This window comes from Hyla sarda, chromosome 2 (genome assembly GCF_029499605.1).
Source record: "Hyla sarda isolate aHylSar1 chromosome 2, aHylSar1.hap1, whole genome shotgun sequence".
In the NCBI taxonomy this organism is placed as follows: Eukaryota; Metazoa; Chordata; class Amphibia; order Anura; family Hylidae; genus Hyla; species Hyla sarda.
The window spans coordinates 253,948,056-253,975,301 of record NC_079190.1 but is presented as its reverse complement, the minus strand read 5'-3'; the positions used below and the strand labels follow the sequence as shown (position 1 = coordinate 253,975,301).

The following is a 27,246-nucleotide window of genomic DNA, read 5'->3' as shown; positions in this document are numbered from 1 at the left end:
CATTCTCAAAACTGCAGTTTATCCAATAGTAGCAACAGTCATTTAGTCCTGGGTGTTTGTAGGTTTTCCTAAGAACTGTGACATGTTGTTGCAGCCTCATGAGATTGGGAGCTTCTTTCTCCTCCCTGTGACCAGTATCGTGTATAAAAAATCTGTGTCAGGTCATTATCTAAGTCAGCCCTTACTCACTACCGTACACAAAGCCAAAGGGGAAAAGCTCCCTACCATATGTGGCTGTGACAACACTCACTAACACACACCTCTGAACTTCTGGGAATAACTGTCTGCAGCTACAGTATAGTAGAAAGTTGGTTAAAGGAGTACTCGGGGATACAACTTTTATATATATTTATATATATATATATATATATATATATATATATATATATATTTAGCTTGCCCAAATTGCTGTCATTTAAAAAAAAAAAAAAAAAAAACAGTGCCTCTGGTATCCTGCTCCCAGCCTCCTCCTGCTTCTTGTATTCGACTCGTCACACTGTGGCTCAGCTAATCGCCAGCTGCAGCGATGCCCTGCCTTGGCTGGTGATAGACTAAGCAGTAGTGTAATGTATTGGGCTCCGGCACAAGGAAGAAGACCAGGGCCATGGCTCAAAACATTACACTGCAGCTCAGCCAATCACCTGCTGAGGCGGGACATCACTGCAGCCAACAATAAGTCACAGTGTGACAAGTCAGCCACATGAACCAAAGAGAGGATCGCTGCAGAGGCCTGCAGCAGGATACTGGGGGAGTGATGGGAGGTAAGTTCACTTTTTATATATATATATATATATATATATATATATATATGCCACATTCTGGGCATGCTTTAAAAAAGAGTTGTATCTTTAATTATACATGTTTACATTACTGAACATTTTTTTCTAGTGTTGTTTAATACCTTTAACTCAAAGCTTACTACTGTCAAAAAGAGAATCTGTTAGTTGTATTTGAGAAATAAAATTTATTTTTTTTAGTTTGATAACCACCATCAATCAGCTCCAGGGAATGTATTGATTGCTTTTACAAACTAACAGCTATCCAGTTGGTGTCTGTAGCTCTTAAGAGCAAATATAGCTGACAGATTCCCTTTGAGCACTATGCATAGCCAAATTTTCACAGATCGTCAAGATACCATACATCAGTAAATAATACTGACACATACAAGCTTAATATGTACAGTGTCTGGGTCTGTGCACATTACATTGTAGGCATGAGTTGTAATGTATAAAATAAACTGGTTGACAGGGGATTTGCTAAAAATGACAAGGACTAATGTGTAAAATTAGATGTTAATAAACTTTGCATTTTCTTATATAAACAGTTTCAATAACCGGTGTTCTATTCCTTTGAGACATTTTCTTTACAGGCTAAAACTCTGGACAGTGACTGCAGTTACATACATGTTATGGTCAGAAGATATATATAATGACAAGCAGTGATCATGAAGTTGAAGCTACTATGATGATAATACATAGTATAGTGCAGTCTAAGATAGTTTACCTATAAACACTTAACAATCTGAAATTCTGAAGTAGTAATAATATGTACTTTATTCATCCATAACAGCAACCATATTGAAATATAGCAACAACAAAAAAAGCTCCTGCTAAATAGCCTCTGCATCTTATTGTTTGCAGTCAAGATGGTAAACCCTTACAGCGATAAATCCTTTATGACCACTCTATTACCTTTGGATACCAGTTGGTAACCCATCTTCTACCATAGACCACCAAGGAATATATAGCTTATCTATTATTTTAGACCATTGCCATGAAGGGGAAGTTAGGGGGGATTAAGGCAGGTGAGCATGTTTTGTTTTTCTATCATCTGCATCATGACTTAAAATTTTCCATTCTAGAAACCCGATTTAAGCCACCAATGAAGCCTAGGCACTGTGTTTTATTAATCTATGCAAGCTGGTGTACATTTCAGCTACAGCTTGCTCCAGTTCTCTGGCCGCTTTCACTTTAAACCAAGCCACGCCCACTAGTTTGCTTAAATCAGCAAAAAATCACACACTTGGGAGGCCTGCACAAAACTTTGTAACTTTGTCAATGCCAACAACAAGGTGTATTTCAATGTTAAATTCCACCCCCCATCCCCCCTCCCCTTAGTTTCATATCGGGTATTGCAGTGGCTACCTTTTTATGTAGATCAGAGGCAAGTGATGTATCATTATTAAACCCCCAAAAGACAAACAAGAAATCCAATATAATACACTACATATTTGACAATAAAAGACTCTCCTAGGACTCACAGGTTGCACACTTTTAGTCCATAATAAAAAACATAGAGGCACTATTGATATGATAATGTCTACGATCCTCTCCTAATGCCCTTCAAAGATGTAATGTGCTATTGTATATTTGACCCCTTCAGAGAGCTGCTTCTATTGTTTGATACCTGGCATCGAACCCGTAGCCGAAATGGAGGGGTTAAGCACTGTCAGGGGTCTCCTCGATATCACCCCGTCTCCCCTGCTCTGAAATCTACAGCACCCCATTTCTGTGCTGGGGAAAGGTAGGGGTCCCTGCCAGTGTTATCAAGCCCAGTGTTCGTCAAAGTGTCTGTTAGGGCAGAGGGGCCTGCAAAAGTGCAGAGCAATGCATGTGTTTGGGAGTACGAGTGTCGTATGAATGACGTTCAAATTACACTTGTTAGTTCACACATAAATAATATAGCTCAACTAAACCGATTAATGTATATATTGTATAATTCTCAAGTTTAGCATATAATCATAGGCTATGTTTAAAACAAAAGACAAGAGTACACAAATGGGGAGTGGACAACTAAGTCTTCACATCCATAACTATTCTTTTAATATGCAGTTAGGGATGAAGGCTATACTGTTAAGGTGTCCTGCTAAACATTCAATGATCACTTTTTTCATCCACATGTAGGATAACTGTAGTAGTTCCACCTAGAATGTAAACATATCAAACTGTATATAGTACAGGTCAGGATATGATCGCTCTATTATATATGCGCTGTGTATGTGATTGGCATTGCATATACCTGCCAGCCCCTTGCCAGCCCCTCTGACTCTGAAGTGTTTAGTGTTCTCGTGTTTGTTTGTAAATGTAATTTCTGTGAATGTCACCTGTATTTTCTCCCTACCATCACTAATCTCACTTTGTATCCCCTGTTTTTTCACCTTTGACTCTTATAGATGTGGAATTTCAGGACAGGGCTTTGTCTCTTTTCCTAGGCTCCTTTTCTTTTTTTGGTATCAATGTGACCATCATTTGACTTGCGTCAGCAGGATTCTTCTTTCCTATCATGCTTTCTATCAGGCTTGTAGGTACAGGAAAACAGCAGTGTTGACATAACCATGATAAAATATAGTTTTGCATTGGCACATGATGTTTGCCTTTTTTTTACATACCACTGAAAGTAAATGTTTTATGATCAGAACCAGTATAAATCATATTACCCACAATTGTCTTCATTTGTCAGACTGGACTATGTGTAACAGTAACCCATGGCCTCTTTACAGTAATAAGCGGAGTTTCTTTCGTCTGTACGCTGGCTGGAAGCCCAGGTATTTACCTATTGGAATGGGTTGCTCTGCATGCATGTCTCTGAATTGTGCAGACAGTAGACCAGCCTGCTTTACCAAAAATACGGTCTCCATTACAAGACTTAAGATATAAAAAGAAATCCCTTGCGCGTTCCTGTGTATTAGGATAATAATAGTGCATGAAACGTCATTACTAAGGCTCAGAGACATTTACATATTCCCAGCTGCAGGATAAATCCTTCCAGTGTTTAGACAAGAACAACACTGAAGAAAGTACACCTGTCTAAAATGTACAGAATCATCATTTGTATCTATAGTATTTTACCTGGACTTGGACTGGTTACTTCTAGTATTGTTTTCCGGTGCAGAGTTGGTTATGTAAAAGTGGACTGAGTGGCCCTTATTTATCTGGAGTTGTCAATTTATCCTGATACACGGCGTCCTGTATTTCTGTTACAATTGATTGTATTTCCCTAAAAAATGTCATTCCTTAATTCAACCTGTTGCGGACCAGCACAATACATAATAGAATGGCTCTAAGCAATATGACTTTGTCATACAATACATCTCACTGGTCCACAAAGGATTTAAATTAGCAAAGAACTCATACATTTCTTAAACCCCTTCACTGCCATGAGAATCTAGAAAACTCACATGGCAGACAAGGACTTAAGAGTGTCGCTAAGATGTGTTTGCATGCAGATGATTTCCAAGGATCGCTGTAGAGGAATGAGGTGTGAAGGCCCGAAGTAGAGGAATGAGGTGTGTAGGATCGCCTGTCTTAGCAGCATGTGGTACTGAACTGTGTTGTAACGCACTCCGAGGAATTCCTCCAGGAGAAATGGGTGCCGTATTCCAGGTGCTTTATTATTGAATCTGAAGTGTAACGTCTGTCTTGGGGTTTTGGATGAAATGGAATGTGGGAGTCTAATGGCTTATCAGACAGCTCTTAGCATGAATACTCAACATGGTGAGAAAAAAGCTTTCTTATTTCAGTGGGTCTTCTAATACACATATATTTTATGTTAGCATTAATTAATTTTATAAACATTTTATTGCATGACTACAGAAACTTTATTGGACCTTTTTTTCACCATGTTGAAAGGTTGGTTTTGTTTTACATAGTTCAAAAATGCATGGGTTCCTGGTAGCAGATTTGTCTAGCCTGGGGGAAGATTTACTTGCTAGAGGCAGGTTGTTCCGTGTGTAGTAGTGATCTTATAAAAAAAATGTCCCTTTCCAAAGAAGTGACTTGCTCAAAAACAGAATAGAGAATATATGTTTATGTCTCTTCAAGATGTCTCCCTTACCCCATCCACTTGCTTCTTTAACCCTATCAAACCTTCCTTGCTTCTCATACCTATCTTTCCCTTCCCTGTTCTGTTGACAGTCTTCCACTCCATAAATCTCATGGACTGCATTATCTGCTTTTGTCCTTCTCAGCAATAAGTCAGGATTAAAAGATCGGATGCGAGGAGGTGGTGCCCCAAAACAGAGCACACGGAGTAAACAGTACTTGGCTCCCCCTGAGCGGACTTCTGCTGGACCAGACCTGACCTCTGAAACTCCCAGTCCTACCAAAGTGCAGAAAAGTTGGAGCTTTAACGATCGTACAAGATTTCGAGCATCATTAAGACTTAAATCAAAGCCCCAAGCAGATGGTAAATCCAGAAATATTGAAGGATCATGAGACCTAGCTTTTCAGGATTTCTACTCTGTAATCAAGCCAAAGAATCCTACAGTGTCTTCATTTTACAGGAGTTATTTAAATAACCAAAGAATGTAGACTTTAATGGGGTACTCCACCACAAACATCTTATGCCCTATCTAAAAGATAGGGGATAAGATGTTTGGTCCCGCATCTGATCCCCCATGATCTCCGGCATGGCGCCCTGTCATTCGGCACACAGAGCGAACTCCGCTCCATTCCCGATGACTGGCGATGCAGCCGCCACTCCCCCCTCCATTCACTTCTATGGGAGGAGGCATGACGGCTATGACGTAATCGTCACACCTCCTCCCATAGAATTGAATGTAGGGGCATGGCGTGATGTCACAAACGCGGAAGCTGCAAGCTTCCACATTCCTGATGCTGCCGGCACGGAGATCGTGGGGGTCCCTTTGGATATCCTTTGTATAGGGGATAAGATGTTTGCAACGGAGTAACCCTTTAAGGTTTAGGGTCTTCTTCATATAGTCTTACAGCATTTTATTCTTAGTGACACTGAACAGTGCAATAATAACTATATTAGTTTAATAATTTTTTGATAGGGTATCTAATGTAATATAACAGCACTTCCATACACCCTCAATAGTAAATTCGATGAATCCTATTCATCTTTCCAGGGTCCAGATTTCTAATGCCCATATTCAAGTAGAGTTTAGGCTCATTTTATACTTCCTCAACTTGTATGACCTACATATGCTTATGACCTCCTCTAGCATGTACATTAGGTACAGCCTAATGTACACCACTTAACACGGTGTAAAATTACCTTTTTTTTTTAAGAGCTGAGGAACGTGCTTTCTATCAACCAGAGTGCAAGAAAAAGTGCAAACGTGTCACACTAAAAAAACTTGCACAAAGGATGCAGCCTATTACAAAGCCCTTCTCCGACAGGAGAGAGGCCTCCCAACAAACCTTCCCCTCCGATCCATAAGGCACCTGCAAGGGTCCGGGTTCAATGTTTCTTTTCGCTGAAGCTACTAAGTGACCACAAATGCTCCCGGCATCAACCTAGGCGTTAACCAAGGTGTGGGTCAAGGAGCTGTAAACTGATGGCAACTGAGTCGAAGCCGAGATGTCCAGGGATCACAGGGAGGTGATGAACCTAGTGGCCACACACACCTCCCCTAGACCGCCAGGAGGGACACCCAGAAGGGCTACCACACCCTGACAAATCCTGTGAACACACACAAACACGTAAAGTAGCACAATGACTACAACAAAGAAATAAATAAGTGGATAAGTGCAGATATACTGCCCAGACATCCAGCCATATCTATAAAAATTTCTCTGATCCTAGCCAGAAGGCTAGGAATCAAGAGGTGAGTGCCAAAGGTGTAGAGGTTGGTGCCAGTACCTCAACTGAGCTGGTCCTCCCAGTGAGTTTTGGCACCTCAGGGTCACCACTCCCCAAGGCACAAAAGTACCTCGGCTCTAAACCCTCCAGCCTCATGGCGAGACCCGAAGGGCGCAGGTCACATCGGGGCAACCATTGAGATGATTCCTCAGAACCAGCCCCGGAACACCCTGGTACACCTGCCCCCTCCATGCAGCACCCATCCCCACATCAGCGGTGCCCGATCCACAGATATGAACTCATAAGAACAGATACTAGCCTTAAATTGAAGTATTATGCTGTGTACTGGTATGGTGTGTACTATGAGCGCTGGTCTCGCTGATTGGTGCTTGTTTACTGAGCTTTCACAAGGCTTAACTCCTTGGGGATGGAGGGCGTACCGATACGCCCTCAGCTCGCTCCCTGTCTATAACGTGGGGAAATGCCGTGGCACCGCATCATAACAGGTCAGGCCCGGACTCTAACAACGGCTAATGTCGCGTGGCATTGATCACGGTGCCGCGCGCTATTAACCCTTTAGATGCGGCGTTCAAAGTTGAACGCCACGTCTAAAGTGAAAGTAAAGCAGTGCCAGTTAGCTCAGGGAGCTGTTCGGGATCACTGAGGTGAAATCGCGGCATCCCGAACAACTTACAGGACAGCTGGAGGGTCCCTACCTGCCTCCTTGCTGTCCGATTGCCAAATGACTGCTCAGTGCTTGAGATCCAGGCATGAGCAGTCAAGCGGCAGAATCATTGATCAATGGTTTCCTATGAGAAACCATTGAACAATGTAAAAGATCAGTGTGTGCAGTGTTATAGCCCCCTATGGGAGCTATAACACTGCAAAAAAAAAAAAAGTGAATAAAGATCATTTAACCTTTTCTCAATGAAAAAAAAACTGTCTAAATAAAAATAAACATATGTAGTATCGCCGTGTGCGGAAATGTCAGAATTATAAAAATGTACTGTTAATTAAACCGCACGATAAATGGCGTATGCGCAAAAAAAAATCAAAAAGTCCAAAATAGCGTATTTTTGGTCACTTTTTATATCATACAAAAATGAATAAAAAGTGATCAAAAAGTCCGATCAATACATAAATGGTACCGCTAAAAACTTCAGATCACGGTGCAAAAAAATCCGCCCCGTAAGCAGAAAAATAAAAAGTTATAGGGGTCTGAAGATGACAATTTTAAACGTATACATTTTCCTGCATGTAGTTATGATTTTTCCAGAAGTTCAACAAAATCAAACCTGTATAAGTAGGGTATCATTTTAACCATATGGACCTACAGAATAAAGATAGGGGGTCATTTTTGCTGAAAAATGCACTGCGTAGAAACGGTAGCCCCCAAAAGTTAAAAATTGCATTTTTTCTTAAATTTTGTCGCACAATGATTTTTTTTTTCCGTTTTGCCGTAGATTTTTGGGTAAAATGACTGATGTCATTACAAAGTAGAATTGGTGGCGCAAAAAATAAGCCATCATATGGATTTTTTGCTGCAAAATTGAAAGGGTTATGATTTTTAAAAGGTAAGGAGGAAAAAACTAAAGTGCAAAAACTGGAAAACCCTCCGTCCCCAAGGGGTTAAATAGTACTCCAAAGAATAACAAATGTTTTCAAAGCAACTGTTGCCAGAAAGTTATACAGATTTCGAAATGAGGTCTATTTAAAAATCTTAAGCCTTCTACTACTTATCAGATGATGTATGTTCCAGGGAAAGTTGCATAGTTCTTTCTAGTCTGACCACAGTGCTCTCTGCTACTACTTTGCTCTTGTCAGAATCTGTCCAGAGCAGGAGAGGTTTGCTATGGGGATTTGCTCCTGCTCTGGACAGTTCCTGACGCAGACAGAGAAAAAAGCAGAGAGCACTGTGGTCAGACGGTAAAGAACTACACCACTTTCCCTGGAGCATACAGCAACTGATAATGGAAAGCTTACAATTTTGAAATAGAAATTATTTACAAATCTGGCAATTTTTTTCCCTCTAGAGTACCCCTTTAATCGTTGTGGGGTCAGGCCACATGAAAGATCGCTGAATTATTCGTGGGGTTCTTTAAATTCATCATTGTTGGCCACACATTGCCTGTTGATGTGCGGCCAACAACGATAATTGAAATGGCTGCACAAAACATTCAATCAGCCGACGAATGAGTGTTTGCTCATTCAACAGCTGAACACTGGCCCTTTTACATGGGCCAACTATTTGAAATTAGTATGCCAAAGTCTGCTACAAAACAAACATATATGTGGGGACATTATTAAACGTAGTTGGCATTTTAGGCATTGGATTGTATGGTTGCCAGTATGCCAAGGTATGCATTGGCATACCTTTTTGACAGGATGCTGAAGCATACCTATTCGGGATCGTTCGATTATTGGTTTGGCCGATATTATCGGTCGATAATCACGATTTTGGGCATTATCGGTATCGGCAATTACCTTGCCGATATGCCGATAATGCCCCGCCCCCCGCACCGCCCCCCCCCCCAACGACCCGCCGCACCCCGTCGCACCCCCCACCGCACCGCCCCGGCCCCATTGCCTGCCCCATCCCCGGTTTTATAATTACCTGTTCCCGGAGCCCGGGGTCAACGCTACTTCTGGCTCCTGCTGCGTCCTGCGTTATACTGTGCGCAGTGACGAGTGACGTGACGCGACGCGTCAGTGCGCACAGTGACAGCTCAGGAGGACGCCACCGGAGCCAGATGTAGAGTGGACCCCGGGCCCCGGGAACAGGTAATTATAAAACCGGGGATGGGGGAGGCAATGGGCCGGGGCGGTGCGGTGGGGTGTGCGACGCGGTGCGGCGGGGGACGCGGTGCGGCGGGGGGGTCGCGGTGATAGGACTCAGGACCCCCGGACAGGCAGGGGGGAGAAGCGGGTGGCGGCGGCGGTCTATGGGGGGGGGGGGTAAATAGCCGATAACTTATACCGGAATATCGGTATAAGGTATAAGTTATCGGATATCGGCCCCATATTGTTTGATCCCTAATACCTATGGCGCTCATTGTTAACCTAGCCTCATACAAAGTTAAAATAATATATTAAATAATATTTTGACATTCGTTACTGCTGTTGAGGGTCTTTTCGTCTGTAATCTTCTTTATTGTGGCGGCTGGTTTGGTGCACAACAGGAGCACGCTGATGTCACCGCTGGTGCTTCTCCGCTGGGTCCCGCTGTAAGCAGGCTTAGAGAAGCAGCAGCGGTGATATCATCGTGCTCCTGCTGTGCACCAAGCCTGCCACCGGATTAAAGGAGATAACAGAAGAAGGAGACTGTGGATTGGGGGTAGGTAAGTATTGTCAAAATCAATATAGCAACAGGTTAGTGTGAGTGACACTGATAACATTCCATATAGAAAGAGGGATAACAGATACTTCAACCAGAGCTGGAGACAAATCCAAATATATTCTTCATGAAGTACTCCCATCAGTCAAATAGCCTAACATGTCTGACCTCATGGGCATGAATAGTGTGATTCTTAACCAATGTACAAGTGATAGACTTGTACTGAATAAACTGTGAATTGAAGGGATTATCAGCATTTTAATGTGATTTTACATATGAAACAGTCCAAAATACAGCGTGCATGCTGCCCTACAAACAAATCTCAGGTAACATGATGGCTTCCCAAAAGGATGCTAATTCTTAAAAGGTAATATGATACCATATATAATAAAAAAGATAGTCCTTAATTCACTAGCAGAATAGAAGATTTATTTTAAAATAAAGATTTACTTGATTCTTTGAATCAAGTTAATAAAAGAAGACACAGTTTATAGAGATTGTAAATGAACGCCTCTGAGCTGTAACACACTTCAGCAATATATGCTTTACCATTGAGTCATTACATTAACATTTTTAAGTCCTTTGGACTAATAAGAATGTCAAGAATATGTGTGCCTCACAGTCCGAGTAACCACACAGTGGGGGAGATTTATCAAAGGATTTAGACTGGTTTTTCTTGTCTAAATTTGTTGCACAGAAAGTCGCAGTCTAAATATGTGCGACTTTTCTGCGACTTTTGCTGTAGAGGATTTTTAGAACATGATGCATTCTAGTCTATTTTAGACTGAAATGCATTGAAAAATGCATTGGTGCTGAATTTATCAAAAGCGACTTTTCAGCGACAAGTCGCATAGGCTGAAAGTACGCCGAAATGTCAGACCATGTTGGAGCAGGTTTAAATATAGACTAAAGCATAGATCATGCAGTCTGTGCACAGAATTTATCAAGAGCCGTGCGCCATTTGATAAATTAGGTGCACAATAGACCAGCCTAACACTCTGTATTTTGGTCTATATTGATGCGGGACATAGGCTGCTTTGATAAATCCCCCCCAATATGTCCACTTGTAGCAACACACTTCTTTAAATGTTTATCATTTTTTTGTCCTTGATAATTGCTTTTAACATATACAGTATGTAGTGTAATTCTGTATTACTTTTTGCTGTGGAGCACTAGGAGTATGGTAAACAAATGTTTCCAATGAGGATTAAATTGTCAATATAAAAAGTATTTTTTTTAGCAGTTTGCAAACTCTTACATGCCAGACACTGTTTTTAAATGTTATACTATACAATTCAAATTATAAATTTTGTAAAAAACCTATGTCAAATAAAAACTTATTTTAAAGGGCCAGTCCAGACAATTTTTTTTCCTGTCTTGGTACAAATCTGGAAAGTGTAAAAAGCTGCCCTGCGCCCCTTCTTAGGCTGCTTTCACATTATGGTTGCAGCGTACGGCTGGGGGAGGGGAAAACTGTGCGCTCCTGTGCCACAGCCGGACCGGCGCCGAACTCTATTGACTTTAATGAGCCGACTGGAGTCAAACAGTGACTCCAGTCGGCTCATTTCTGCCCCGTATCCGGTTTTGTGACCGGACCTAAAACCGTAGTTTACTACGGTTTTAGGTCCGGTCACAAAACCGGATACGGGGCAGAAATGAGACTCCGGTCGGCTCATTAAAGTCAATGGAGTTCGGCTCCATCCCGGCTGGGGTACGAGAGCGCACAGTTTTCCCCTCCACCAGCCGGATCTGTACGCTGCAACCGTCATGAGAATGCAGCCTTATAGCTATGTTTCCCTGATAAGAAGCCAAGCCCAGTGCCAACAGCTCCCCTAGTGTAAACATTCAATTTAAACTGGGGATTATGTATGGACTGGAGGTCAATTCACCAATGTAACTATATGAAACTCACTGTGCAACACATAAAGTTACATTAAAAATGTTACTTCTGGTCTACACAGCAAGCACTGTGTAAACCAGCTAGTTCATATGAGAGCACTTGGTAAACTGAGCACTTGGTAAAGACCAGGGCAGCCATTTACCATCACCAGACTAAAGTTGGGAGAAGAACAAACTTTTGGCTTTAAGTCTTGCTTTAAGAGATGTATGCAAGATCTACTTTCTGTCTTTGTGATCAACATTATTCTTTGTTCCAGCAGAGGGAGCTGTAGAAGAAAGTAATGATGAGAAGAGACTTCCCAGTGATCTCACTATGGAAGACATCATGCCAACTGTAAAAACATTGATCAGAGCCTTTAGGTGATTGTATTATACTAAAAAATAAGAATAGTTGACCATGCATAAACCAAGCTCGCAATAGTTAGTATGGTTGAAAAAAGATATATGTCAATCAAGTTCAACCAAAAAAGTTCAACCAGTTACATTTATAAAGTGTGATGTCCCTAAAGAGTAGATCACAATTGAATCACACTTTGCAGCCAGCATGCACCATGTCAGCACTGCCTTTAAATTGACTGCAGCCACAAGCAGTTTATTGGTTATTAGCTTCCCTCTAAGATGGTCTTTATTGTTATGCTCTGTGGCCACTACAAATGAAACTGTAGTTGCAGTGTCAAGTGTTTCAGGGGTATTGCAGCCACAACATGTAAACACAGCCTTGATCTAGTCTTCAGACAGTGCACTCTAAGGATTAAAAGAAATGTTTCCTACTTAAATATTATTTTAGAAAAAAAGCTAAATGAATGTTTGAGATAATCATTAACTTCTGCAATGCACCTGCAAAGACAGAAAAAATAATCAATTATGTATATTTTTGCAGCGACAATCTCCCATTTGTTTCATGAATTAATAAGTTGTCAGAATAAAAAATGTAACTGTTCTTACTGTATAAAAGAAATCACAATGCATTAGGCCACTTTTAAATTACAGGATTTTAGTTAGCATTTTCTAACAATACCAAAACCAGGAATGATCCACAAGCATTCCTGTATTTTGCAAAACACTGACCTAGGGAACTCTGATTCACTCAAATGAACCCTGAATTCTATCAGCAAAGTATGGTGTGTCATCATGATATTAACAACACTTGTGTTATAAAGATAATACTTTGGAATTGCTTATAAGGCTAGGTTTCCGCTTGTTTTTTTTTTTTTTTTTACATTTAAAAAAATGCTAACAAAAACGCCAGAAAAACTGCCACGGGGTTTTCCTATGTTTTGGCCGTTTTTCTGGTGTTTTTTCTTGCTTTTTTGCCTTTGAGTGGAAATTGCAGTAGGGATGGGAAAAATGTATTTAACGAGATTTTTATTTTTTATAGCAAAATAAATGTGTGTGTTTCACTTTTTTTTCTCAATTTTTTAAAATTTTTTACGTAGTACTACTGCTCCCAGCATGGAACAGAGTGTTCGATGATGGGAGTAATAGTACCTGTACTAATAGAAAGATCGCCCCGGGTGTCACTCCTGACACCTGATGCAATCGTCCTATCTATCGCAGAGATGCAACTCTGATTGCATCTCTGTTCTGTACTCCAGCCGGCCAGAGATGTGAATAGATATTCACCTCACTCTTTCATATTTTCTGGATTTCGGTATTGGCCGGATGGTTGCAGCCAATCATCGCTCTCAGAGGGAAATATAAATCAGTGATGTTCTATTCATATCACTGGCCGGCCGGAGTATAGTGCAGAGATGCGAGTGCTGTACAGAGCCGCTCCGCATCTCTGCAATAGCTAGGACGATCACATCAGATGTCAGGAGTGACACCCGCTGTGATCTGTCCTTAACTGCAGGTACTACTACTCCCAACATGGAGCACACTCATGCTGGGAGTTGTAGTACCTGTATTAATAGACATATAGCAGCGTGTGTCACTTCTGACACCCGCTGTGATCTTCCTGTATAATATATAGATGCGGGCGGCCACTCTTCTATGGTCCCTTGCACTGACGTATATATACACCTATTCATATTTCCCACAGAGAGTTGTGATTGGCTGGAAACATCTGGACAATCATAGCTCTCTGCAGGAAATATGAATAGGTGTATATATACGGCAGTGCTGGGGCCATAGAAGAGCGGCCGGCCGCATCTATACGTTATACAGAAGAATCGCAACGGACCCGGGGCGATCTGTCAATTAGTACAGGTACTACTACTTCCATCATGGAACAGTGTGTTCCATGCTGGGAGTAGTAGTACAACCTAAAAAATGTAACATAAAATAAGTGAAAAACACACACGCTAAATGTTTTTTTTATTGTCGGCTACATTTTTTGTGCCCTACCCGCCCACATAAATTGATCCCTGTTTAAAAATTTAGTTATAAAAAAGAAAAATTTCATTAAATACAATTTTTTCCATCACTACTGTGTCTTTTTTATAATTTTTTTTAATGGTACCCCACGAAAATTTTATTAAAAAGGTATCTCCATCACTTTTTTGGATTGCTAAAAAACGCCGGCAAAAACGACAAAATAAAACCCACATGGTGTTTTTCTTGTCGTTTTTTTTACTCCCATAGACTTCTATGGGAGGAAAACGACAAGATTTTCCTTAAAAAACGCCAAAGTCTCAACAAGAGGTCATTTTTGAAAAACTGTCAAGGAGCCAAAAATAGCTGAAGAACGCCAAAAGGATAAAAAAAAAAAAAACACCAAACTGAAAAATGCCAAGTTGATATGGCATTTTGCAGTTCCCTATTGACTTACAGCTAACATCTGCCCGTAGCGTTTTTTCAGAGATACCTTTATACCTTTTGTTATACATTACACTGAATAGTCCCTTTATTAGAAAACCTGGGTGCGGCAAAGAGTTGTGGTCAACATTAGTGGCACCATTGATAGTGGCTGTGTACCAACTTTTTATCCTTAAAATTTATTAATTGCATTTTTCCCAATATCAGATTTTACAGATCATCAGATTATAAGATCAAAAGGTATTTTACAGAATAACACGTGCATATTTTTATGCATACAGGCACATTACTACACTGATTTAAGCATTTTTTTAAAATGTTCTTACTAATGACAGTAACGCTTTAACCAACTTCCTGGAAGGTTATAGATTTTTTCTGGAAGTAGAAAACTTCTTAACAACATTTAGAACTGTTGATGCTGAGATACCAAGGTCTTTGGAGATAGTTTTGAGACTGCTTATGCTTGGTGGTAATAATTATCATTCTCCATAGACACCTGTATTGTCTTGACCATTGTGAGGAAGGAACAGGGAATAAATGTGGCCTTTTTAGGGTACATTCACATGAACAACATCTGCTGCAGATTTTATGCTGCATATCTGTTGCAGATCTGCTGCAGACTTGACACTCTTTTCAGCTATTTATTTGTATTAAACAACATGAAATCTGCAACAGAACATCAGCAGCACCTCTGTTGCAGATTTGCAGCATCATTCACGCCCTTTTGATTGATTCCCTGAATTGTCAGACAAACTATAAATCCTCATATCTACGCAACAGAAGGACATCTCAAAACTTTTTAAAAAGGTGTGTGATCAGGGCACCATAAGCTATTAAGTGATAATGCAATCTCATTTTTTGGAGGTTGGCCACAGGTCCTCTTTAAACATTAAAGCCACCATTCATAGGCTACTTGTCATGTGAGCTCAGACATGGTGGGGATAGGTGAGTCTCATTAGTTACAGATCAGTCTGATTTTTTTCCCTTACTTTTGACTGAACACGTGCTATTTATCGTGTCCTGCAATTGTAGTCAGATATGCTCCTTTTTCGAACCTAGTTTTCATTTTATTATTTTTGTGTCTATAGCTTTTCTCTAATACATATATATATATATATATATATATATATACAGTGGTTCCTCAAGTTACAATATTAATTGGTTCCAGGACGACAATTGTAAGTTGAAACTATTGTATCCTGCAACCATAACTCTATGGAAACCTGATAATTGGTTCTGAAGCCCCCAAAATGTAATAAAAAAATAGGAAAAAGTGCTGATTAAAGAAAAATAAGTAGAGGAGGATTAAAGAAAAAGAAAAACTAATAATGATAAAGCAAGTCCTTACATAAAAAGAAAGAGCTTATGGAAGCTGTAAATCACTGTCTATGTAGAGGACAGGAGCTTCTTCAGAGTCCTGTACAGTGCACACAGTGTTCCAAAAAAAAAGTAAAATGGAGCTGCCCCCACCTGGGGCAGCTATCCCTAGCAGAGGTAAAGAGTAGTACAGAACCTGTAGTACCTCCCTGTACTGTAGGGGACACTACTAGACAGCCAGTCAGTGCATGCACTGGAATACAGGGGTTTTACCAGTGAAATACCCATTCCGATTGGTCGGTTCTTCCAGCCATTGATATGTTTTGCAGATCTGGACTGTCCATGGCATTGTATGTTGAGTCTGGTTTCAAGTTACAAAGGTCCAGAAAAGAGCATTGTTTGCTGAAACTATTGTATGTTGAGGCCAATGTAAGTTGAGGAATCACTGTGTATATATATATATATATATATATATATATATATATATATATATGCATTTTTATATACTCTAACTGTATCACTAAACACTTTATTTTGGAAGATATTTTTACATGGTATACTTGATATTTAGGGGTGCCAATCATGTTGACCATAGCTGTACACATGAAAGTTTTTTTCTGCAGCATGTATATTACTGCAAGCTCTAAATGGGGCAGCTACAGAAATCACTGCAACAAATCTGCTGCATGTAAATTCACCTTTAGGGTATATTCACACGGAAGCACATCTGCAGTGTATTTGACGTGGCGGATGCGCTGCCAGCATGCTCAGAGTTACGGCAAAGCAAGCTCTCTGCTGCTGCCATAGCTCTGTGTGTCTGCTCATTACTGCCAGCGTGAAATCTGCAAATACGAGCAGACACACACAGAGCAGCAGCAGGGAGATTGCTCTGCTGTAACTGTGTGTGTGCCAGCAGAGCATTTGCAGCAAAAGTATGCAGGTGTGAACGTAACCTTAGGGTACATTCACACGTGCATATTTTACCTGCAGATATGCTGCAGATTTGCTACTGAAGGTTTTGATGCCCATTGACTGAAATGGGTAACAAAATCTGCTCACATGTAGTGTACACATTTGTGAACACTACCATCGGGTCAATTTACACTTACAGTATCATCATTTGATGCTTCTGATTTGAAGCTGCGTTCAGTCATTTAGTTTACATTGAAATCTGGAGAATTCAAATCTGCAACATCAAATATGCTCAGAATACTGTAGGTGTTTTCCATTCGGAATACACTGAATAGTACACATTTTTTATTTTGTCCTGGTTACAGTCACTCTCTTTTAATAGAAACTAGGGCAGTAAAAAAATGACCACAGAAAAAAATAGTAGTTTTTTTTCTAATTACAAACATATATATCTGACTAAAGATGATGACAGTGCAAGAGCCTGTTACAGGTTCTTGCTTGCTATTTACTTATATATTGCTTCAAATTCATGCATTGTCTTTCTAATGTAGGATTCTGAAGTTTCTTGTAGCAAAAAGAAAATTCAAGGAGACTCTCCGTCCATATGATGTGAAGGATGTCATTGAGCAGTACTCTGCTGGCCATCTAGACATGCTTGGGCGAATAAAGAGTTTGCAGTGCCGGTAAGTTGTAAAGTGTGGCATTGCTAATCTGGTAATATAATGTAGTGGATGAAAGCATGTTGGGATTCCTACATTTACATGCTGTTTGAGATCTTCTTGCTGTGTTGTTCTAAAATTTAGCATACCCAGTTTGCATATTTCACTCTTGTCTTACATATAGACCCAATTCCCCATATTCCCAGTGTGAGACAATGATGGTTGGAGATTGCTTAATTGCCCCAAGGTACCCGTACTACCTACCAGGATTCGGGAAGAGCATATCTTATCCAGGGGAAGTTGGATGATATATGGAAAATCCAGCACAGTGTAAAATGCATAGCAGACAATAGCTGCTAAGGAAACTTTTGGAAAGTCCATTTCCGGGTCTGGATTTTTATGGAATGACAGGCAGGTTGGTAGTAGGGCCTGTCATTTCCTTTCTGACCAGTGCAGGTTTTCCATGTTAACCAAATCAGTACAGGTACTGTAGACAGTTTGTTACTGCGATTTAAAAAAGGCGTAACTCAGCCTCCAGGCTGAGGTTATGAGAAACTTGTATCTTTTATAGGAGCTAGAATCCTTCAGCCTCGAAAGAGGACATTTTTAACCTGTGTAACATATCTGATGACTATTTTGTTAGGTGGCTGGTAGTAAGCCAGCTGTATAGATAGGAAAGATGTATGTGAGCTAATGCTTGGATGAGCAGGATTTACTTTATATTGTGTGCCTGTATTTTATTATGCTAAACAATAGAATCAGGAGAAGTCCTGTTGACACTTTTGTGTCACTGTCTCTGACTTTTTGCCATTATTTACCTGACTCTACAGAGCTGAACTCTCTATAAATTATACTAATTATATTGATTTTTATTTTTATTTTTTGCAGTGTGGACCAAATTATAGGTCGGGGTCCCATCCCTATGGAAAAGAAACCACGAGAGAAAGGAGAGAAACTACCTCCTATTGGATCTGAGGCAGATGCAGCCGATGAGATGAGCATGATGGGAAGAGTTGTAAAGGTAGAGAGACAGGTGAGAGAAACCTCTACAAAAAATATAGGATTACTTGCACAAAACAGCACAATGGAATCACCAGGACTGTGGAATTGTGTGCAGCTATAATCTCCTAATACTGAATCACATTATGTAGGCCAGCAATGGAATTGCTATAATATAAACAACTTATATGTTTTCCAGAAGCCTGTCACACGACAGTTAACCTTAGGAAAAGATATGTGTTCCCAAGATTTGTGTCTGAAAGCAAACATTGCGAATACATGCTGTGTAATGTTCACTGTAAATAGTGGCAAGAAAATGTAGTGTAGCACAGATTAATGGCTTGGTAAAGTGACTTTATGTGTGATAGAAGTGTTTAAATACAAAGTATCAAACATGATATGAATTATTGTACATCCAGCAGCTCCAGGTGAAGAAATAAATGCTAGAATTGTTTCATTGTATGCTGGTACAGCAGATAAGAGGCATACATATACTGTAAGCTATGCAAAATGGGCATATCATAGGAGGGAATTATTTTATGGAAAATAAGGGGGGTTCCCAAGACTTTCTAAATGTGGAATTATATCACTGCTAACCCCTTAAAAGCTGTACTCCGCCCCAGGACATCTTATCCCCTATCCAAAGGATAGGAGATAAGATGTCAGATCGCGGGGGTCCCACCGCTGGGGACCCCCAGGATCTCAGCTGCAGCACCCCACTATCATTACTGCACGGAGAAAACTCGCTCTGTGCGTAATGACAAGCAATACAGGGGCCGGAGCATTGTGATCATATCGCCTGTCATTACGCATAGAGCGAGTTTGCTCTGTGCAGTAATGATAGCGGGGTGCTGCAGCCAAGATCCCGGAAGTCCCCAGCAGGGGGACCGCCGCGATCTGGCATAAGATGTCCTGGGGCGGAGAACCCCTTTAAGGACTGGTCTATTTTGGGCTGGATTTTTTTATTGCTGCATTCCAAGAGTCAACAAACAAATGAGTGATCCAGCTCACCTTCCCTGATTTCGGTGCGCGGACCGGTGCCCGGCAAGGCATCCAATGTTGAAAAAAGAATCCAGGGTCCAGCACTTCGTTGCAAGCAGCTTTATTGAAGATACAGCACACCATAAAAACGACAATCAGTCAGACATGTTTCGAGCGCGTGCGCTCTTCCTTGGTCTAAGAGTCACATCTTTTTTATTCTCTTCTCAATGTAGCTGTAAGGTTAAGGGTTTCAATTTTATAAAACCTGTAATCTTAACTTCTACTGTTAGGATTCGGCAGGCCGGATGTGGATCCTCTGTGTCAGCGAGGGATTGGCGTGGACAGTGTCGGTGGACCGGTTCTAGGTTGCTACTGGTATTCACCAGAGCCCGCCGCAAAGCGGGATGGTCTTGCTGCGGCGGTAGCAACCAGGTCGTATCCACCGGCAACGCCTCAACCTTGCTGACTGCTGAGAAGGCGTGGGACAGAAGGACTAGACAGAGGCAAGGTCAGACGTAGCAGAAGGTCGGGGCAGGCGGCAAGGTTCGTAGTCAATGGTGATAGCAAGAGGTCAGGAACACTGGTAAGACAAACACTATAAACGCTTTCTCTGGCACAAGGCAACAAGATCCGGCAAGGAAGTGAAGGGGAAGTGAGGTTAAATAGACAGGGAACAGGTGGAGGCTAATTAGACTGATTGGGACAGATGAGTGACTTGGGATGCGATCCACGAGCGGGCGCGTCCCGCTATGCGAATCGCATCCCCGCCGGCAGTGTCAGTGCAGCGCTCCCGTTCAGCGGGTCTGACCGGGGCACTGCAGAGAGAGGAATGCCGCGAGCGCTACGGGGAGGAGCAGGGACCCGGAGTGCTCGGCGTAACAGTACCCCCCCTTAGGTCTCCCCCTCTTTTTGTCCGGATGTCGCTCCACATGGGACGAGGACATTGAGAGCAATTGTAGAGTCTCCTTCTGGAGGACAGTGAAGTCCTGGGTATGCTCATCAACGGCAGGCAGTTCAGAAGGAGTGGGAATGGGGAAGTGAGGTTAAATAGACAGGGAGCAGGTGGAGGCTAATAAGACTGATTGGGCCAGGCACCAATCTTTGGTGCACTGGCCCTTTAAATCTTAGAGAGCTGGCGCGCGTGCGCCCTAAGGAGCGGAGCCGCGTGCGCCAGGATGAGACAGCCGGGGACCGGGACAGGTGAGTGACTTGGGATGCTATTCGCGAGCGGGCGCGTCCTGCTATGAGAATCGCATCCCCGCCGGCAGTGTCAGTGCAGCGCTCCCGGTCAGCGGGTCTGACCGGGGCGCTGCAGAGAGAGGAACGCCGCGAGTGCTCCGGGGAGGAGCAGGGACCCGGAGCGCTCGGCGTAACATCTACTTTCTACTTGTAATTTGTGAATTAACTTGATTCATGTTTAAGATGAAAAGGAAATTGAAAAATACTACTTTACTTTAGATAACATGAACATTCATTCATGGATAATTATGTATATCGTAACTTTGCACAATAAAATTGTTTTATGGGAAAAAAAAAGTTTTAGGTAGCCACATTCCGAAAGCCGAAACTTTGTGACGTAGCCAAATGAGGGCCTTCTTTTTCAGGAATGGTTGTAGTTTTTATTAGCATACTTTTGAGGGTACAAATAACTTTTTGGCTTAATTTTATGTAGTGTTTTCTTTGAGAATGGTAAAAAAGTGGAAACCCTGGCAGATCCACAGTTTGAGGGTATTTATGACCACCACACTAGGATGGTACAACCCGCATTGGTAAAGCAGTGTATCACAATGTCGGTGCCTTGTTTTGCTCTTGCCTGGATGTGATTTTATCTACCAGGGAATGCAAGACCTATGCCCAGTCCCCACCCAGGTGGGCCTGCCATTCACAGAAAATGTAACCAGCTAACCTGCATAACTGTGGCTATAGTAAAGAAACGTCAATCAGTCAAGAGTATTAGAAAATATTGGGATTTATAGGGGCATTGGGGTGTACCACCCATAGTTTGCATCTACCTCTATTTACAGATTTGAAATTTCAGGAAATGTCTACCTGCATGAAATTTTTACAAATGTCCTTTGACCATTTATTAAATTTAGCGCAGGTACGCACTAAAAAAGGTGTACAAAAATGGTTCACCTACAATGATACATTTCTCCCATTGTCACTTTGGGATACCCTTTTAACCTCAGTATTCACAGAAACAATTTTTTTAAATTATTTTTTGCACTTAAAAATTAAATACTAAATCTTGTACTTCTTCAAACAGCATATATTTGCTGAATACCATTCTGAAAACGATTGTCATTGTCACTGAAAGAGGGAGATGTTTCTTGCAGAGATAAGATGTTACTCGATGGGTCAAGCAGGGCCACCTCTTACAACTTTCTCCAGGTTCTACTGGACATCAATGAGTTTCTTTTTTTGATCCTTTTTTTTTATATTAGAGTTAACTGCAGTTACATCCGAATTTTTTAGATTATGAGCGGAGTTCGGTTTTTTGGTACTACAAAAATTATTCACTTCTTTGTCACTATGTTACGCATTAGGTTCAGACACAGCTCTTCCAAGCTGTTCTCACGTAACAGCACAGCACGTCTGGAAGAGAGGCTCTGTGGGAATAAGGATGAACGGTTATATATAACAAAAGCCCAGGTTCACATAGCCTAGTGTAATACTGGTGTTGGTGTTTTTTTCACAATAAATGCCAGTAAACACTAAGAAATGAGAAGCATAACAAAAGCACTTGTACTCTTATTATTATGTCCAGTCCCAGTTTGGGCTTGAAGAAATGAACAAGAACTACCGTACATAAAACCACAGTTTGTGAACATGGACCAAATACAGAAAATAAATTACTGTTTAAAATGAATAATAAAATGAATAATAAATAATTAATGTCTGCTTAAATACAACCCCTTCTTATACACTTTTTTAAAGAAACACAGGCAAAACATATACTCTGTGTTTGTCCTAGTGCCTTCCCTGATGGTGTGGTGCATTACACAGGTATTCCTACTTTGGTGTTCTTTAAATCTCTGTGTTCTTCACCACCCCATTGAGGTCACTGTTAGCAATTACACAGTATATACGTTTTGCCTTTAGTGTACCTTTAAGGGATGAAGCTATCTTTTCTCTATTCCCCATAAATATGCACACACAGTTGAGCTTGTATTGCCATATGGGAAAATAGGACTTCGGAACTTTTGTCTGTGACTTCAAGCAATGCTATTGCATTATTACAGATTTTATATATGCCCAAGATCTAGTTCCCTTTTACATTATTCTAGACAGTGGCATTTTGATGCATCAAACCCAACCTGTTTTTTTTTATAAGAGATTCCATCTGTATCTATGAGAAGTAACATTATTTCTTTCTTTCACAGGTTCAGTCCATTGAAGATAAACTTGATGTCCTCCTTGGTTTTTACTCTCAGTGTCTAAAGAAGGGCCCTGCCAGCTCCTCTACACTAACCTCCATGCAGTTGCCACTAATAGACCATGACATGACATCCGATTACCATAGTCCTGTGGATCAAGTCGATATATCTGTGTCTGCACAGACACTGAATATTTTCCGTTCCGACAGCACCAACATGGAATAAAGGACTCAGTTCAGGAGTAGAGTTGCCTTGTGCCTCCAGCCTTTGCTGGTAATAGGTAGAGTCACAGATTTTCCAATACAGCTACATGAACAGATGCCCATACACGGCTGAATTGGTTCCAGTGCTCTGCATCTTACAACATAATGAACATAGATTATAAATATGCAATTTCAAGTCTTCTGGAAATGAAATCCAATATTGTCACAGAGAAGTAAGAAGGATTTTTAAAGCCATATATTCTCTCTGTGCTGAGCTGTTCGTGGTTAGAAGAGCTCATGTCTTGAGTCTGTTGTAAAGTGACTAAGATATTGAGTTATAAGATCACAATGATGAGCTGCACTGTGGCCTCTGTTAGCAATCCACAGAATTTCTGCATTGTCCTTCCTTGCTTCTTTGTCTTGCTAAGTTGGCAAGTGCCAGTTTTACAGCACTCAGCCTCTAGAAAGTGCCTCAAAGATCTTATTATGCAGATGCTGCTCCTGTCAATCTTTCATCTCCTGAGTGTGGGGCAGCACGGTGCGCTGGTACACATGAAACCCGAGCTTGTTACTTCTGGTCTCTTTGTTGACTGAGGTGTTTTGCTCAGCCTAGACACCGAGACAAACTCATTTATGCATGGATTACAGTGATTCAAGCTTCATCTCCAGAGGTAGAAGAGCATCTTCCTTATCAGTGTCTGCCACCTGCTGGAGTGGAAGAAAAGAAGACAACTGAGAACTTAAGTGTGTACATGGAAACGAAATGGATGTATCTACTGGGGTGTGTGCTCGTGGGATTGTTTGCTGAGGTGAATGGATTGCCAATGTGAAAAAAATGTAACATGACTTAGCTTTTATATGGGTGTTTGTGTAAATGCATATTTGCCCCACTAATATGTAAATGAGATGAAGCGGTTGTATCTTACACACACTAAAGACTGACCTTTTTGTGTGCAGATCAGATACTGGGCATAGGAACATGATGAGCGTGGAGTTTATGCTCAGCTTCCAGACAGGAAAGTGCTTTGGTGATCTCCCAGTGGTGAGCCGTCTTGTTCTGTAAATAGCATTGTGCTATAATGGAAAATTTCTGCCTTCAATATTTGAGTAGAGACAAACCAAATATATAATACAGGTGAGCAGACGTTAGGGCAGTCCCGTTTTACATTTGGTGGCACGATGAAACTGCACATATTACATCTATATATCTTTTTATATTTGGCGTATTAAAGTCATGATATAAAAATATTAAAATCATCACACATGAATAGGATTATTCACAGGTCAAACTAAAACGAAGAAGTTTTCAAGTGGATTTTACTCCAAATATACTGTAATATACCTTTCGGGGGTAAATAGTTATCTGACTTTATCAATAATGTACCAAGAAAAAAAGAGAAAAGCACAAAATCTTTTCATTATGAAACAAAAACCCATCCAATACATGACTCTGAATGTATTTAAAGAGGCTACAGATTCCATAGTTGTGGTCAAATCAAATGACCTAGTTGCCCTTGAATTTGACCTCTTATACAGTACAGTCATATCTGACACACATGTAATAACAGCACAATGTGTATAGAGGCTGCCGGGCATGGTACATTCCGGTTGTTTTGGGTAAACCATGGCAGGTTGGTCATTTATTGCTGACTACATTTTAGGCTTTTTGCTTACCACATGTAGAACCTTTAGGGACATTTTTTACATTTTAGCTTCTAGGTCTCCATATAAACACCAATTGGAGGCCTCTCTCAACAGACGGCCTGTCCCCTTTCTAAATCTGGGTGCAGTTACAATGTGAATGTCTTCCCATGAACTGTATATGGAAATGCCTTTACACAAACACCCAATTCTGAGATGTGGCTGTACATGCATGGAACTGCAGCTATTGTGTGTATGCGAGAGTGGAATGTGTGTGGCTAATTCCCAGGAATTGTGTATGACAGAATGTAATATATTATGTGTATGTACATGGGTTATGTGCCCTGATCAATGACTAATATTATTTGCACAGCTGTCTCTCTAGGAGAAGCAATATTTAAATATATGCAAAGCATTGTGCTTCCCTGCATAGCTCTGTCTTCCGTCCTCTTCCCATAGCACAAAGCATGACGTCCCACATCCTAAGCATGTAGCTGCTTCATCTCTTCAAGTTTTCTACAGGATTACATCTAGTCGTTCTTGCTTTCTAGTCATTTCCATCACATGTTGCCCAAAGAAGGCAAACTGCTGTAAAGCGTGAAAAAGGATTAATCTGATCTCATAATACATAACTGGAGCGCAGGAACGTGTGTTTCTGATCAGAACAGATTCTAGAGTTAACAACAAACTGTTGCCTAATGTTTTAAGATCTATTCAAGGGGTTTCTGAGATGTGCAAAAATGTAGGAAAGCTAGAATATGTGATAAAATCACAAAAGATGCATTACTCACCTGCCATCAACTACTGCTGCAGAACATCCGCACCATCCTCCTAACATACTCGTATACCCACTTGACCACTGCATCCAATCACTGGTCAGGAGGCTAGTGATTGGCTGCAGAGGTCACATGACTATACAGGTATGTCGGTTACTAGGTAAACACAGACCAGGCGGATTAGTGGAGCAGAACTGTATCTGTCAAGTGTGTAATGCTTCTTTTGTTATTTTATCTTTAGCTATTTTAGCTTTAGACATCTCAAAAACCCCATTAACCGATTAAGAGCCCTTTTATTTATGTTTGTCATTATGGGCATTAGATCAGATACCCAAGACCTATACTGAGCAGGCTGATAATGACAACCCACTGCCTTCCTTGTTATAGGTCGTGAGTCCATATATTTTTCATTCTAGTATTACAGAATCATGTGATGAATACTGAGGGGCCTGAAACAGTTGCAAAACTAGGTCAGTCTTGCTGAAATTAGGACATCTGAAGGCAGTGTTCTGCAAAAGTCTGTAGTACACAATAAATTGTACATTTTCCTTTCAGCAGTACTGACCAAAATGTCTCCCCAGTGACCGTCTACTACTTCTATTTCACTAGCTCATAATGTTTCCCAGCTCCCCCTGCCTTTACAGTCGTCCATTATTAAATAATGTAGGTGTAGGAAGAGAAGAGATTGTGGTACTTTCTACTTGTTTCTCCTGTCCCTGTGTAGTGGAGACAGTAAGAGGGATGTGTCTGATAGTTTATGAAATCTTGTTATCTACCTCACTGCAGACTATTGTCCTCTTTTGTCAGTATTCTACAAGATTTCCTGTAGTCTTCTATTATTGGTTTATTAAAAGAAGTTTGTGGTGCAAAGGAAAATGCTTCCTCCATAACCATCTTGCACCTTGCACATCTGGCTAGCCCTTGGGCCTTTGGCATATGTTTTTTTTATAGTACTGTATGTCTAAATTCATATTCAAAGATGGATATTGAAGTTGTCACAACAGCCAACCAATCTTTGTGTTCTGCATCTATAAGATGTTTGTAAACGAATTATCTTCTGTACGCTTTTGTTCCGCTTTTTATTCTTCCCTATGATCTGCCTGCTGACATTTGGATTACTGTGTAGATGGATAGTAACCTAACAATGACAAGTCAGGGTCCCCATACATAAAGGAAGTTGTACAGATGAAGTAGTTGCCCAATTTGACTTTTCCTATTAAAAACACAAACTACAAGTAAATCTGACGTCTTTTCCTATAGTTGCCTGAACAGTGTCTGAACACTTTCATACAGACAGTCCCATGTCATCTGTTACATTTGGAATGTTATAGTCATTGGTGTAACAGGTCTTACAAAGAAGAAACCCTGAATGTATCAATTGCATTCTTTAGAAAAAGGGAACTAAATGTCTTTTTTTCATTGGGTCTTGATTTATATATTTAGGTATTGAGGAGCATTTACTATGTGCAGGGCAAGCACTTCCACATCCTTTTGCTCTTTTAGTCGTGAAGAGCAAACAGGTATAGACCATGATTTGACTCAAAGAGTAGTAATGGGGGAGCAGTATAAAGCACTGCCATCTTTTTTGTGGCCTATCCTTTTCAGTGAGAACATTATGATGTATACAAATGCACTGCCCATCGTAAATGAACCATTTGTAGTGAAAATAAATCCTGTACCAGGATGCACTTTACACTGTTTCTGCTGCCACCTACTGTAAGCTAAAAGCAATGCAGCAGGTAGCACCAACATTAAGCACAACCTTTCAGAAGGGCACCCAGTGCTTGTATGATATAAATGCCCCAAACAGCAAGCTGTGAAAGTGTATTGTTCTTGATGCTCAAA

General features: G+C 40.9%; 1 protein-coding gene across 6 annotated transcripts in view; it reads left to right on the top strand.

The window, feature by feature from the left end:
* The window catches only part of KCNQ4 (potassium voltage-gated channel subfamily Q member 4), a 215,947-nt gene extending 191,256 nt beyond the window's left edge, over positions 1 to 24,691 (top strand). For 3 of the 6 annotated variants that reach the window (XM_056556981.1, XM_056556985.1, XM_056556986.1), the window contains 6 exons: positions 2,383 to 2,523; positions 4,967 to 5,184; positions 12,037 to 12,139; positions 17,317 to 17,448; positions 18,313 to 18,457; positions 22,788 to 24,691. In XM_056556981.1, the coding sequence (XP_056412956.1) occupies positions 2,383 to 2,523; positions 4,967 to 5,184; positions 12,037 to 12,139; positions 17,317 to 17,448; positions 18,313 to 18,457; positions 22,788 to 23,006 (958 nt within the window). In that variant the 3' untranslated portion in view covers positions 23,007 to 24,691. The remainder of the gene's footprint in view (positions 1 to 2,382; positions 2,524 to 4,966; positions 5,185 to 12,036; positions 12,140 to 17,316; positions 17,449 to 18,312; positions 18,458 to 22,787) is intronic. The other 3 variants (XM_056556982.1, XM_056556984.1, XM_056556983.1) reach the window with 3 other exon arrangements.
* The last annotated feature ends 2,555 nt before the right edge of the window (positions 24,692 to 27,246 follow it).